The sequence below is a fragment of the Sapajus apella genome, unplaced genomic scaffold, assembly GCF_009761245.1.
Source record: "Sapajus apella isolate SASKATOON/1434 unplaced genomic scaffold, GSC_monkey_1.0 scaffold67, whole genome shotgun sequence".
Lineage (NCBI taxonomy): Eukaryota > Metazoa > Chordata > Mammalia > Primates > Cebidae > Sapajus > Sapajus apella.
Window position 1 is genome coordinate 9334435 of NW_022437007.1, and position 12917 is coordinate 9347351.

Genomic DNA, 12917 nt, shown 5'->3' on the forward strand with positions numbered 1-12917 from the left:
TTTTGAATTTCAAATGTTTATGAATCAGGAAGAACTTTTGGTAAATTCGCAGAAGAACATATGGTCAGTGTGACAGGACCATTTGCTCCTCCTGAGGTCTGAAGGGTTCTGATCGTTCCGATGTACTTTACCAAGCATGTATCTAGTAAAAATCGTTCATATGTATTCAAGGGTACAAATCTTTTGGTAGTCATCTTTTGCATAATTCTCTTTCAGTTAATACTTTGATAATATTACTGCCAAGTGCAAAAAATAAGTTGGGTTGACAGGGAAAGAACAATCTTTAACAGGAATACAAATGGAAAAAAGAAATATGAGGTGGGTGGTAACTGACTGCTGAACTAGATCTTTATAAAGAGTCTTAACTTTGTCAAAAGATAATAGGTGCTTCTTAGTGCTTTATAATTGCTTCTCATTAAAGATTGCAGAAGAACAAAAGAATTGTCAGGTGAAAATGTAATATCCTTTATCATCTCAAATCATGAAGTTGCTAATGTTAACAAATTATAAAATAGTACAATTTCTTTTACGTAAACGTTATTCGAGAAATACCTCATGTAGAACTCATTTTCCTTTATTACTCTTTTTACCTCTGTTTATATTATGTTGTAGTATACAGAATATTAAAGTTCAAAAGAAACACTCTATTCAGAACTACGTCTTATAAATCAGAATAAAAAGTATAAACCTGCATATACTCCTTTTTTCTTAATTTAATAACCCCTTCAACTATTCAGCTACTTGTTTGGTTTTTATAAATAGCAAGGTTCATCTAATTTTCTGGTAAGGCGGAAACACAACAATCAAGGATCTAAGACTATTGTTTTGAATGAAAGATCCAATCAATAGCCTGCATATCTAGAGCTGCACTGTCCAATACGATAGGCACTAGCTCCATGAGACTGCTGAACACTTGAAATGTGGTTGGTCTGAAGTTAGATATGCTGCAAAATGTAAAATACACACTGATTTTAAAGAGTTAGGATGACATAAAGAATGTAAAATATTTAATTAATGGTTTTAAATGTATTACATGTAAAATGATAATATTTTGCTTATACTGGGTTAAATAAAACATTATTAAAGTCAATGTTACTGGTTTCTTTCTACTTTTTGGAGTGTGGCCACTAGAATTTTTTAAATTTAAAAGTCTACATGTCATATGTGACTTACATTTGGGCCTCACATTGTATTCCCATTAGACCTTTGCAGTTTTCTAAACAGACTTAAAAACATTGTGCTTTAGAGGAAAAAATATACAAATATATTAAGGAATTGCAAACCCCCATTATTCAATATCCTGTCCAATACTTACAATTGAAGATATACAATTATTAAACAGGTGCCAAAACCATCACTGCACACACAAACTAGCACTGTGCAAAAGGCTTCCAATGCCAGTCACACGTAACTTCAAAATGCTTCCTGCCTCTAACGCTTCCAACCACCGGCTTCTTTGGACAGGCCACTAGACTTTTTTGTCAGATCAATTTGAAATCTACATATTTCCTGAGACTTGTATTTTTCTTCAGGCCCTGCCCTCACCTCATCTCGGATTCCAGGACACAGATTCCTCAGGGACTCCCCTGCCCCCTCCTCTTCAGAGCCCCAGGTGCCCTGGAGCAGAGGACTCAGTGGCTGGTTTCACCCTTGCCTGCCTTAGACTGTAATGATTTTTACACAAAAATAAACAAAATCTCTTTGATTATGTTGTTTGTTCTAATGTGTCCAATATTATATGTAGTCACAGTGTCAGATTTAGGTGCTGTTGTTCAGAACAGTATGATGGTATTCTATTCATGGGTATATAAAAATTATTAATACATTAAAATTTATTCATGTGATGTGGAAAATCACAAAAGGGTTGGTATTTACAACAGTTCAAAAGTGTTTTGTAAGTTAATACTTTACTTTTATGTGACTCCTTTCTCCCTAATCTCAAACTGTTTGGTAAGCAACTGTGGTCACTATTTACACAATCAGGAAATAAATTTCATAAGAATAACATTGAAAAAAACCCTAACTTATAGATAATACTCACTGACACGTCCTATCCTCATTTTTTCTTTTTGAGACAGGGTCTTGCTCTGACGCCCAGGCTTGCGTGCAGTGGTGTCATCTTGGCTCACAGCAACCTCCACCTCCCAGGCTCAAGTGATTCTCCTGCCTCAGCATTCTGAGTATCTGGGATTACAGGTGCCCACCACAACACCTGGATAATTTTTGTATTTAGCAGAGACAGGTTTACACCATGTTGGCCAGGCTGGTTTCAAACCCCCAACCTCAAGTGATTTGTCCACCTTGGCCTCCCAAAGTACTTGGTTTGCAGGCATGAACCACCAAGTACGGCCCCTATATTTAAGCCCTATTTGGGGTAGACTGTACCACAGCAACTGTGTGAAGACATATAATTGAAATAGAAACATATATTCTCTCCTTCTTTTCAGGTCATCAAAAATGTGACTGTTTATTAAACACTTAAATTTAGCTAATATAATTAAATATTATAAGTCACATTTTTAGTAGAAATACATACACGAATACTCTTATACGCTAATCAGGACTCAGTCATTGATTTCAGCTTGGAGTCAAAAGCCCTCACCAGGTGTTTGCTTCAGATTTGCTTATTTCTTAGAAGTCAGCTTTCCAGTCTTTCAGTTGATCTACTCAACACGACTAGGCTGCAAAACTTTAGACTGTGTTCCCAAAAGGTTCGGGCCAAAGTCCTAGCGCAAGAGTTACTGGAAAAGGGTCCTCATCTAGACTGCAAGAAAGGGTTCTTGAAGAAAGAATTTGGGGTGAGTCCACAGAGTACAGTGAAAACAGGTTTATTAAGAAAGTAAAGGAGTAAAAGAATGGCTACTCCGTAGAGCAGTGGCATGGGTGCTGGACTGAGTAAACTTACGGTTATTTCTGGATTAAATGCTAAACAAGCGGTGGAATATTCATGAATTTTCCAAGAAAGAAGAGGAGAATTCCCAGGACTGAGAGTCACTCCCCTTTTCAGACCACATAGAGTAACTTCCGATATTGTCATGGCATTTGTAAACGGCCATGGTGCTAGTGGGAATGTCTTTTAACATGCTAATTTATTATAATTAACATATAACAAGCAGTGAAGATGACCGGACGTGTCTTTCATTGCCATCTTGGTTTTGGTGGGTTTTGGCCTGCTTCTTTACTGCATGATGTTTTATGAGTTGAATCTTTGTTTAACTAATGTCTTCTACAAGAATCTTTATTATTATCTTTAAAGCAAAATGTATTCTTAATTTAAGAATGCTTTTGTTCCTAAGATATTTGGACATCTGGACATTTCCCTAGTCTGTTAAGTCCTGGGTCTGTTTGGCAAACGTTATTGACCTATTCTCTTAACTACAGACATTCTGTGATCAAGGATGCCCAAACTCCTGGGAATGCAGCCTAGCAGCTCTCAGTCTCATTTTACCCAGCCTCTGCAAAGATGAAGTCACTTTGGTTAGAATGCCTCTGAGACAAAAACCCTGGAATTGTTACCAACAAATGATAGAAATTTGGAGCAGTAATTAACTTTGACTACCACCATAACCAGCTCCTTTTTTCAGACTGGGTTACTGAGTTGTAAATTTAAGTGATTTATAGAGACCACAAGATTTCCTTACCAGAATTGGACTCAGGCTTTTGATTCTCTGTTCAGGGTTTTGTTTTTTGTTAAATTTTGTTTTGTTAATCTGCAGTATTTTTCTCCTTTCTGATATCGTAGAAATAGCAAGGAAGAATCATAAATGCATTTTTTATTATAAAATTACTGAATTTTTCCCCCAATTTTATCCTTTTAAATAAATAGTATGCTATCTGTATTTAATAACTTTTAACATGAGCTACATGCAACTTAGCTTGCTTCTAAAAATATAGTACAAGACAGTTGTTCCTATTACAAATGGTTTGTTGTAGCAAATGTTTTAGCATCCCGTAGAATTAGCAGGAAATATTTGGGTGACACTTCTGAACAAGATACATGTGGATAGATTTCATGCTATATGAATGGTCATAATGGGTAGAAATAACTATTTTTATTATATTCCTTTGAACTTGAGGAAGATGGAAGGAGTGAATTCAAGGTTGCATACAGGAAGTGACAGCTGGGAGACAAGAAGATGAACTCTTCTGTGAGAGAATCTGTGTCCTTTCATGTCTTTTCCAGACTTCAATTACAAACAACATTCTCTGCTGCCCTCTAGAGGTTCTACAAGCCATTACTGAGGGTGGTACAAAAAAAAAAAAAAAAGAAAAGACACCTATGCGGGAGGTAAGCAAATTAGTTTTCCCTTCAATGACAAGGAAAATAGAACATATCATTTGGTGAATCAAACACAGATTTAAACTGAGTGAAATAATAAATTAGTGCTGGAATATATATAATATGTAATAAATACATAACATAAATATATAATATATATAATTTAAAAATATGTCTTTAAATTGGTATTTAATTGTTAAAATTTAAAACAATTCAGTTCCAATTGATAAACTGTTATCTTTTCACAACATTTGGCTATAATTTTTTGGTGGTTTTCATTGGGTTTGTTTCAAGGATTGGCAAACATAATGTGTTCATTGATTTTCTTGTTGACCTCCTGTTTCTTCATGACGTCTGCTGTCCATGATTCAACGATAACAATGCCTGTTACCAATGATTTGTAAATTTGCATTTCTTAGATTACCTTTCTAGTCTTCCTGAAAGGGCAAGCCAAAGTTCCAACTCCTCTGATTTCTTCATATTTCAACTCGATCTGATCACAACTCTAGTGAGTGGTTATCATAATCCCTGTTTTTACAATGACCTAACTGGCTTACACAAAAGTTAAGTGACTTTACCAATATCATGAAACTAGTCATGGGTTGCTTGGAAATTCAAAGCAGTTTGGTCCAACCTGAAAAAAAAAAAAAGTTCTATTCTCTCTACACATTCATGCTACCTGAAAATCATTGTCTTTTAAAAATGCATTTCACCAGAGCTTCAAAGCCATGCCTAATATTAGGCACCTTTCCCCTAAGCTCAGTTACCCTTCTATATCCTCCACCATATGTAATGGAACTATCAGCTACCCACTGATGAAGCCAGAAGCCTTCTATGTGGCCCTAACCTTCTTCTCATCCCCTTTGGTCCGTAAGTAATCAGTCACTTTTAATGTGAATCTTAACTGCTCTTCAATTAGCCTCCTGCCCTGCAATCACCTTGAAGCAGGCCTATGCATGAAGTACAGTAGCCCCCTAATGCCACCCTTAAACCAGGCTCTTTCCCTCTGAATCAGCCCCTGCACCAATGTTAGCACGATTTTCTCTAAGCACAAATTTTAACAGTGGCATTTTTGCGCCTCCTCTTTTCTCCAATCTCATGTATTATTCCTCATTCCCTTCAAATCTGGCTTCTAGCCCCACCGCTCTAAGAGACTGCTCCCTCCATGCCTTTGTTCAACGAATATTTGTCAAGGGCCTATTTGGTGGAAGGTTCAAGGACTCTCTGGGGAAAGAAGAACTATTTTAGCCATGAAACTTAAAGCCTAATAAGGAATCCTATATATAAGCAGGTAATGTGTGAACCATTGTAAATATCCTGGAACAATAGAGGAAGCTGAACTTGCCTAATAGGGAAATCTCCAATAAGAGGACGTTGAGCTGAGTCTTAGTGAGAAATGAATTTGCAGCAGGGTATGGGGTAGAGGGTATTCAGACGAGCAAAGCGTAAAACTATAAATGTAGCAACCAGCAGATAAGGCTGGTAAAGGTGACAATTTTTGCATGCCTTGCTAAGGTGTGCAGATGATGCATAGCATTAAAGTGATTGTAGGCAAGAGAACAATTTGGAATTGTAAAAGACCACTTCGGTAGCAATGTGAGACGGCGGAATGGAGAGGGCAAAGATGAGAAACCGATTTATAGGGAAGGTCTTGTAATTGTTCAAGTTGCAGAGGATGAGTGCCTGGACTAGCAGAGTGTCGGCAGAATAAAATAGAGATTTTAAAACATGCAAGATGTAAAAATTGGAATATGAGGTATTCAAAAACAGAGTTTTGTTCAATGGTACATCTCAAACACCTCAAGCAGTGCCTACCAAAAGTAGATGCTAAACAAATACATGTAGGATTCTGGGAGGATGACGGCGTCACTAGTTTCTGAGTATTCTTAAATCTCCCCCAAAACAGGCATAACAAGTATCCCCACTTCACCCTCTTCTCTCGAGTTACGCTTTCTCTATTCTTTCCGTATTTGAATATATTTCTTCATTATGAATATCACATTTTTTTATTACTTGTATACATGTCTATTATCCCTAAATGATTGAGAGTATTTTAAGTAAGCTGATGACATTCAGTATTTAAGTGTTTCACCTTCCATGTCCAGTCTTTATTTCCTGTCACTTTGTTGGTCCAAAAAAGAAATACAGCATTTAAGAATACACTATTTATGAGGAGTCAGTGAAAATTTATAATGGTAGCAAATAAAAATTAAAGTTTGCAATAGGCAAAATGTATTTATGAAAAATGGCATGAATAAAATGAAAAATAATATTAACATTTTTATTGAAATAAAAACTGTGTAGAGACAAGTGAAAAAAATAATTTATTACAGATTCTTGTACACGTTAACATGGAACATTTATACATATATCGATGTGCTAATATGAAATACTGAATTTAAAGGCAAACATTTTTACACAAAAGTAGTTGCACTCTATTTTATAAAGATCGATATTAATAAGTTATCAGAGACATTTAAGAATTAGAGGCCAATTATCCCAATAGTAATGCATTCTATGCTGAAATTAAACTAAGTTTTCTGAACATGATGTCCTGGATATAATCACATTCTTCTAAGCTAAGGAAAGGGAGCTCATTGCTGAGAATACCAGGTCAAGAAGGGCTTAAAGCAGTAGTATCCGAGCAGAGTGTTTCCAGATCTATTCTTGGATGTGGTTGGAGCTCCCAACATTTAGCCTGAACTAATGTAACAGCTCAGTGTGAAACGATGCAGCTTTCTGTAACAGCAGCCTGTGGTTAATGAGATTTAATACGGGGGATACAATTACAAATGATAGCATTTTAGGTGAATTATAATTGCCACATGATTCGAATTAGTAATCAAATACTTTAATAACAGAAATGTGTATTCAATATTTCTGAAAGGAAAGTAACAGACTTCAAAATAGTCACTATTTTCTCAGCATGATATATTAATTCTTACTTTGGGAGTCTGAAAATAAATTGCATTTTTCTCCTAAAACTTAGAATTCACTCCTTTAGAAAACGATTTCTATAATGATATGCAACAACATGATATAAACTTTATTACATATTATAGTCATTAAAATATACATATATATATGGAGGACTAAACAGATTTGGTAAACCATGATATAAATATACACATGGCCAAATACTGTTCAGTTTCATTTAATTAAATTCAACAAATATTTATTGGGTGCCCACTACTTGCAGATTACCATGTTAGGTAATGCTTGTAGTAGATATTAAGACACATGAAGCTCACATCATCCACATCAAAAGCCAAATTTTAGATAATATACTAAAGCCTAAAACATAATCAGAAGCAGAGCTAAAGTTGAATAATGGATAGTGAGAGATATACCCAGAAGAAAAGCTTGGGGTAGTCGACAAAGACAAAGCAAAATCTCTATCCATGGGGAATAACCGTTCCTGGGCTTGGCACGTGTTAGGAGTAAACTGGAACCTCATCTGCATTTCTCTTCACCCCGCAATCCAAGATTCAGTCATCATCCTGCTTTGTGTCCTTGAAAAAGCGTAAGATATGAGGGATTGATTTGCAGTGATCATGAAGTTCATCATATCAATTAAATGTATTTTTCTTTTTGTGAGGATGTGATCCACGTTCACATCTACAGTTTCTGTAAATGATTTCCAGCATAATTCTGGGAAAAACAGGACCACCCAACTAAGATGACCAACGTTTGAGGTAGTTATGGTTTGGTTTATGAGAAGAACATCAATAAGAACCTCATAGGAAAATGATTTAATGTTAAACCAGGTGAAAGAAGATACAATTTTCAAATTCTGTCATTCTATTCCCCTTTAGAAATTGTTATGCTCTAAAAGCATTTTTAGAGAATGTGTACATACTAAAAGAGAAATACAAGCATGTAGTCTTATCCCCCATGAAGAACCAACACATCAACAGGGTAACAAAGTATCAAACTTGCTTCTGATGCCACACATTTCAAAAGGCTAGGAAGAGGCTAGCTGTGACCTTAGTGTGTGCAGTGCCTCTGTGAGAGGCGTGATTCCGCTTTGGATATGCCGCTGTTCTGAAGTCCATTCTAGCGCATGAGCTCTGCCTGAGTATAACCATGGTACTAGAAGGAAATTAAATCTTCCCTGAAGAATGAATCAGATTCTAGCAAGTTAAAAGTCCCTAATAAATCTAGGAGAAACAGACAATGGGCTAGGACTTCCAGAATCCTCCAGTCACTCCATAGGAAGATAGCTTGGCCCTTAAAAGGATCTCAAGCTTCATGGTTAAGACACCTCCCATGAACTACACCCCTTACTTAACCATGATGGTGATCTCAGAACCAACTTAGGGAGCTGAGAAAAGAGGCCAGATGAGCCCCTCACAGTCCACTTACCTTTGAGCCAGACAACAGAGGAAGAACAAAACAACCACAACAGCAAGAAAAAAAACAAAAACCAAAACAGGCATTCTCAATCCAGGGCTTTGGTTTTCATTTCATTAGAGGACAAAAGTCACTAAAGCATCCCCTAAAAAGTACTTATTATTGTAAGTGGCTCATTTATGTTCAGTTATTTCTGCTGCTTTACTTAAAAGTTAATTTCTGTTAGCAAGAATTCTTTTCAAGTGAAATATATTTTCAGTGATTATGCTTTAGTTTTCTATATTTATACTCTGTCTTAAGTACACAAATTATGCTTTGATTAGTCATACCTCTGTTCCTGTATTTTTTCTGGATAGAAACCAAACTTGCATTGGTTCTTTTTTGCCCTTCATGGACACTGGGCCTCTGTGCTCCAAATGGAATTGTGGATCTGAATTTTCTGGAGACATAAGACACCTAGAAGACAAGGGAAGGGGAGTAGGATCAGAAGTACACAAAGGTTTTTATGGAGACGGTGACATGTACCATGTTACAAATGGAGACAACAAGAACAAATGCTAAAGTTGTACCGAGAGGTAACTCAAAGCTTTACAAACAATGATCATAACAAGATTTTCTAAGATGATGTGAAATCACATAAAATGGAAATAATGATGCAATCTTCTCAAATGAAAAATAAACAATTCTACAAGCGGTGGGGAAGAGTGGAGGTGATAACTCTTTTAAAGCAACAAAACCCCTCAGAGAATTAAACCACATACAAACACACATTTCCTTTGCAAATTAGTAAATGCCAAGACATTTTCTCTCACCTGTATGTATATTCAGACACATTTATTTTTCCCTTTTCTCCTGTGGTTTCTGTTCGGCTTGTGAGGTTGACAGTATTTCCAAAAAGACAGTATCGAGGCATCCGCTGGCCTATGACACCTGTAACTACCTCTCCAGTGTGTATCCCTATTGTTATCTGCAAACAACAAAGCTTTGCTTCAATCACTTTGATCACTAACACATGATTTTTTAAAATATTTTACTTTAAGTTCTGGGATACATGTGCAGAACTTGCAGGTTTGTTACATAGGTATATATGTGTCATGGTGGTTTGCTGCATCTATCAACCCATCGTCTAGGTTTTAAGCCCTGCATGCATTAGGTATGTTTCCTAATGCTCTCCCTCCCCTTGTCCCCAGTTCCCCAAAAGGCCTGGTCTGTGATGCTACCCTCCCTGTGTCCATGTGTTCTCACTGTTCAACTCACACTTATGAGTGAGAACATGCGGTGTTTGGTTTTCTCTTCCTGTAACACATGAATTTTTGCTTACTTTATATTGCAGAATAATGTAGAGTCATCACATAACATCATAAGAGATCTCCATAAGAACTCCAAGCATATTACAGACTTCAAAAACCCTCACAAAATCTTTGTCTCCCTAGAGAAATATCTTGACTCAAGAGAAACATTTGAATCTGAAGATTTCAAAGATGTGAATCTAGTAACTTACATGAGGCATGAAAGAGATTTTAAAATAAACTACAAGAGGCTTATTTTTAAATAAAGGTACAAGAAGTTTTTTTCTCATCCCCATGATTTTCAGTACATGAAATAGACTAGATAATTTCAAATAGGTGGACAAATCTCCATGCCTGTGAAAGAATGTAGTACATTGGGCTGGATAAAATACTTAAAGTCTTTGTTGTCAAGATGCCCTTCTTTATACATATTATTGATTTTCTGGTCAACAATATGAATCAATTGTCCAAAAAGGTTTACACACCATCATTACATTATCTACTTCACTTACTAACCTGAACAGATTCACCATCTACTTGAACCTGGCCAGCAATTTCCATCATGTCCAAGGCCAGGTGGCAGATGGATCGTGCATGGTGAATGCATGGCTCTGGTAAACCACTCACTGTCATATACTTGTCACCAACAGTCTCCACCTAACATAGTACATATATTTAGATGGTCACTGGTTAGCATAAAAAAGACTGTTTCATTTGTTACCCCAATAAAAAACATATATTTTTTCAAGGCTACCAGTAACTTTAAACTTCTTTAATTCTCTTAAAATTCTAATACATTTAACTCCAACAAAATGAAACTTTGCAATTACTTATAATTTACACACATGACAGACACTTGGGGTCTTTGATGATGGGCAGGTACAGACATAGAATTCTTTTCCTTTAGTAAGCAATGAAATTCTCAACTCAGATCTATCTAATAATTCAGAAGAATAATTTTTTACTTCATTTCTCCCTAAAACAGTGATGGTTTGATGGCACAGAGAGCCACCATTTGAAGTTCAGTAATTTATCATGGTCATTAAGCATTTATTTTTATGATGTGCTCACCACCTGCTACAGTGTACCTCAGAAAACGACTATAAAATACATAGTCCTTGTGTAATTATATTACCCTAGATACCTAGGGATGGTTTAGTTAACATTCTTGCGTTTATGTAGCAATATTCCACTGACTTATTTTTTCCAATATTATATTTATTTTTAAATGAAACAAAGGGCATGGATGCCTTATAAATGTTTATCTTCTTCAAGTTGATGTTATCTAAACGCAAATCTGAGTCCCCTTTGCCCTTCTCATGCTCCATGATTTCTTTACTGTACAAAACATTTATATTTTTCAGTAAGAATGTCTCTTGCAGAGCACTAAAATAAATGCTGCATTTATACTAAATGTGATAAACAGCCTGTCCAGACTTGTTAGCCTAAGTGCAAATAAGATGGTGAACATTTCATTTTAACCAGGGAATCACCCACTCCATGAAACATTCATTTTGGTTACATGGAAGAGACAGTTTTAAAACAAGAGGCAATTATTTAAGAAAATGGTAAAGCATTGAATACAGGGAGGCTCACTGCAGTGCTGGAGTCAGAGAACTGTGATGGCATGGCCTCCGGATGGGCAGGCTCAGAACGCCAGCCCCTGGATAGCTCTGTAGTCAGCGATGATGAAGACTTGCCTTATAAACAAATGGGTTTTTCCGGGAATCAGTCAGGGTGTCAAATCTGGTGTAGAGGTCGTTGAGAAGGTTTACGATCTTCATGGCCCCTTCTCCCGATGCATGCTTGCTACAGAAAGCATTGAAGCCCACAATGCCACTGAAGAGGATGGTCACATTGTCATATCTTTTGGCAGGCACTGGACGCTTGTGCCGCAGCTCATTGGCAACAGACGGAGGAAGGACAGAATACAGCAATCTGTTCAGTGGGGTCAGGAGAAAGTCACTGTAAGAAATGCTGGGAAAGCCTTTAGTGCTTCTGCTGTCCCTTTCGCACAAGTGCAATGTCATTTATACTTTAAAGGCCTGGATTCTGGTAGGACACCCTCTAAAATTAGCATCAAATATTTGTCGTATTTATAAGCAAGGACTTAAGAGAATATAAATTATTTGTTCATTCTAATCACATAAATCATCCGCAAGCCCAAACTAGTTCAAACCAAATCAAAATAAGCCAAGCAAACAGACAAAACAAAAAGACTGGTGGTAGAAAATCAAAGTTTTCATTTCTAGTCCTGTATTCTGACCCTGCTATTATGATAGTTTCAGTATGAAGACTGTCATTAACAACACCTAAAACGTGGTATGAAAAGCACAGTAATAGAAACGAGTTTGCCTCTTAGAATAAGAAATATATCTTGATTTTGGAAAAGTAATATTAAAAGCAGCAGAATTTCTCTCCAGTCTTATTCATGCCTCACTCCTCCATAGAAGAAACTGACAAAACCAGCGGAAATTGCTCTAGACAATAAAATATTTTATTTGTTTAGGCACAAACTACTACGGTGGCATCGGGGATCATGCTAAGGGGACAGATGTGGCAAGCAAACAGGAGAAGGATGACAGCTGTTGAATTTAGAGGGAAAGAAGCAGAAATTGGACCTGTGGGCTCTGGATTAGAAGACTTAAGAGGAACAAATGAGAACTTACTGCCTTTTTCTTCCTGCCTTTGTCCTAGAGTGAAAGGGTGTATGTGGGAAGTTTAAATACACAAAATGGAGCTGAGCTCTCAATGTGTTTCCTAGTCGTAGTAGAATTTCTCCAGTCTTTCATTTTCAACTTTTAAACATTGAATGTTTTATAAAATATTAAAGCTATTTTGAATAGTAAGTATGAACAGTAGAACTACTTACCTTCAAAGAAAGTGAATAGTAAATAGTTTCTAATGACATCACCTTGAAAGCCAAATATCTACAAAAACCAAATTCTAAATCTTATAATCTAAAAAATAATATAAGGATTTTTGAAGCGTAGTAA

The 12917-nt window shown here is 36.3% G+C and overlaps 1 protein-coding gene across 2 annotated transcripts in view; it reads right to left on the bottom strand.

Moving 5' to 3' along the window:
* Positions 1-6580: 6580 nt before the first annotated feature.
* Positions 6581-12917, bottom strand: part of GUCY1B1 (guanylate cyclase 1 soluble subunit beta 1) — a 46482-nt gene continuing 40145 nt past the window's right edge. For both annotated transcript variants that reach the window (XM_032248594.1, XM_032248595.1), the window contains exons 10-14: positions 11622-11859; positions 10438-10578; positions 9445-9599; positions 8962-9088; positions 6581-7791 (exon numbers count right to left, since the gene is read on the bottom strand). In XM_032248594.1, the coding sequence (XP_032104485.1) occupies positions 7768-7791; positions 8962-9088; positions 9445-9599; positions 10438-10578; positions 11622-11859 (685 nt within the window). In that variant the 3' untranslated portion in view covers positions 6581-7767. The remainder of the gene's footprint in view (positions 7792-8961; positions 9089-9444; positions 9600-10437; positions 10579-11621; positions 11860-12917) is intronic.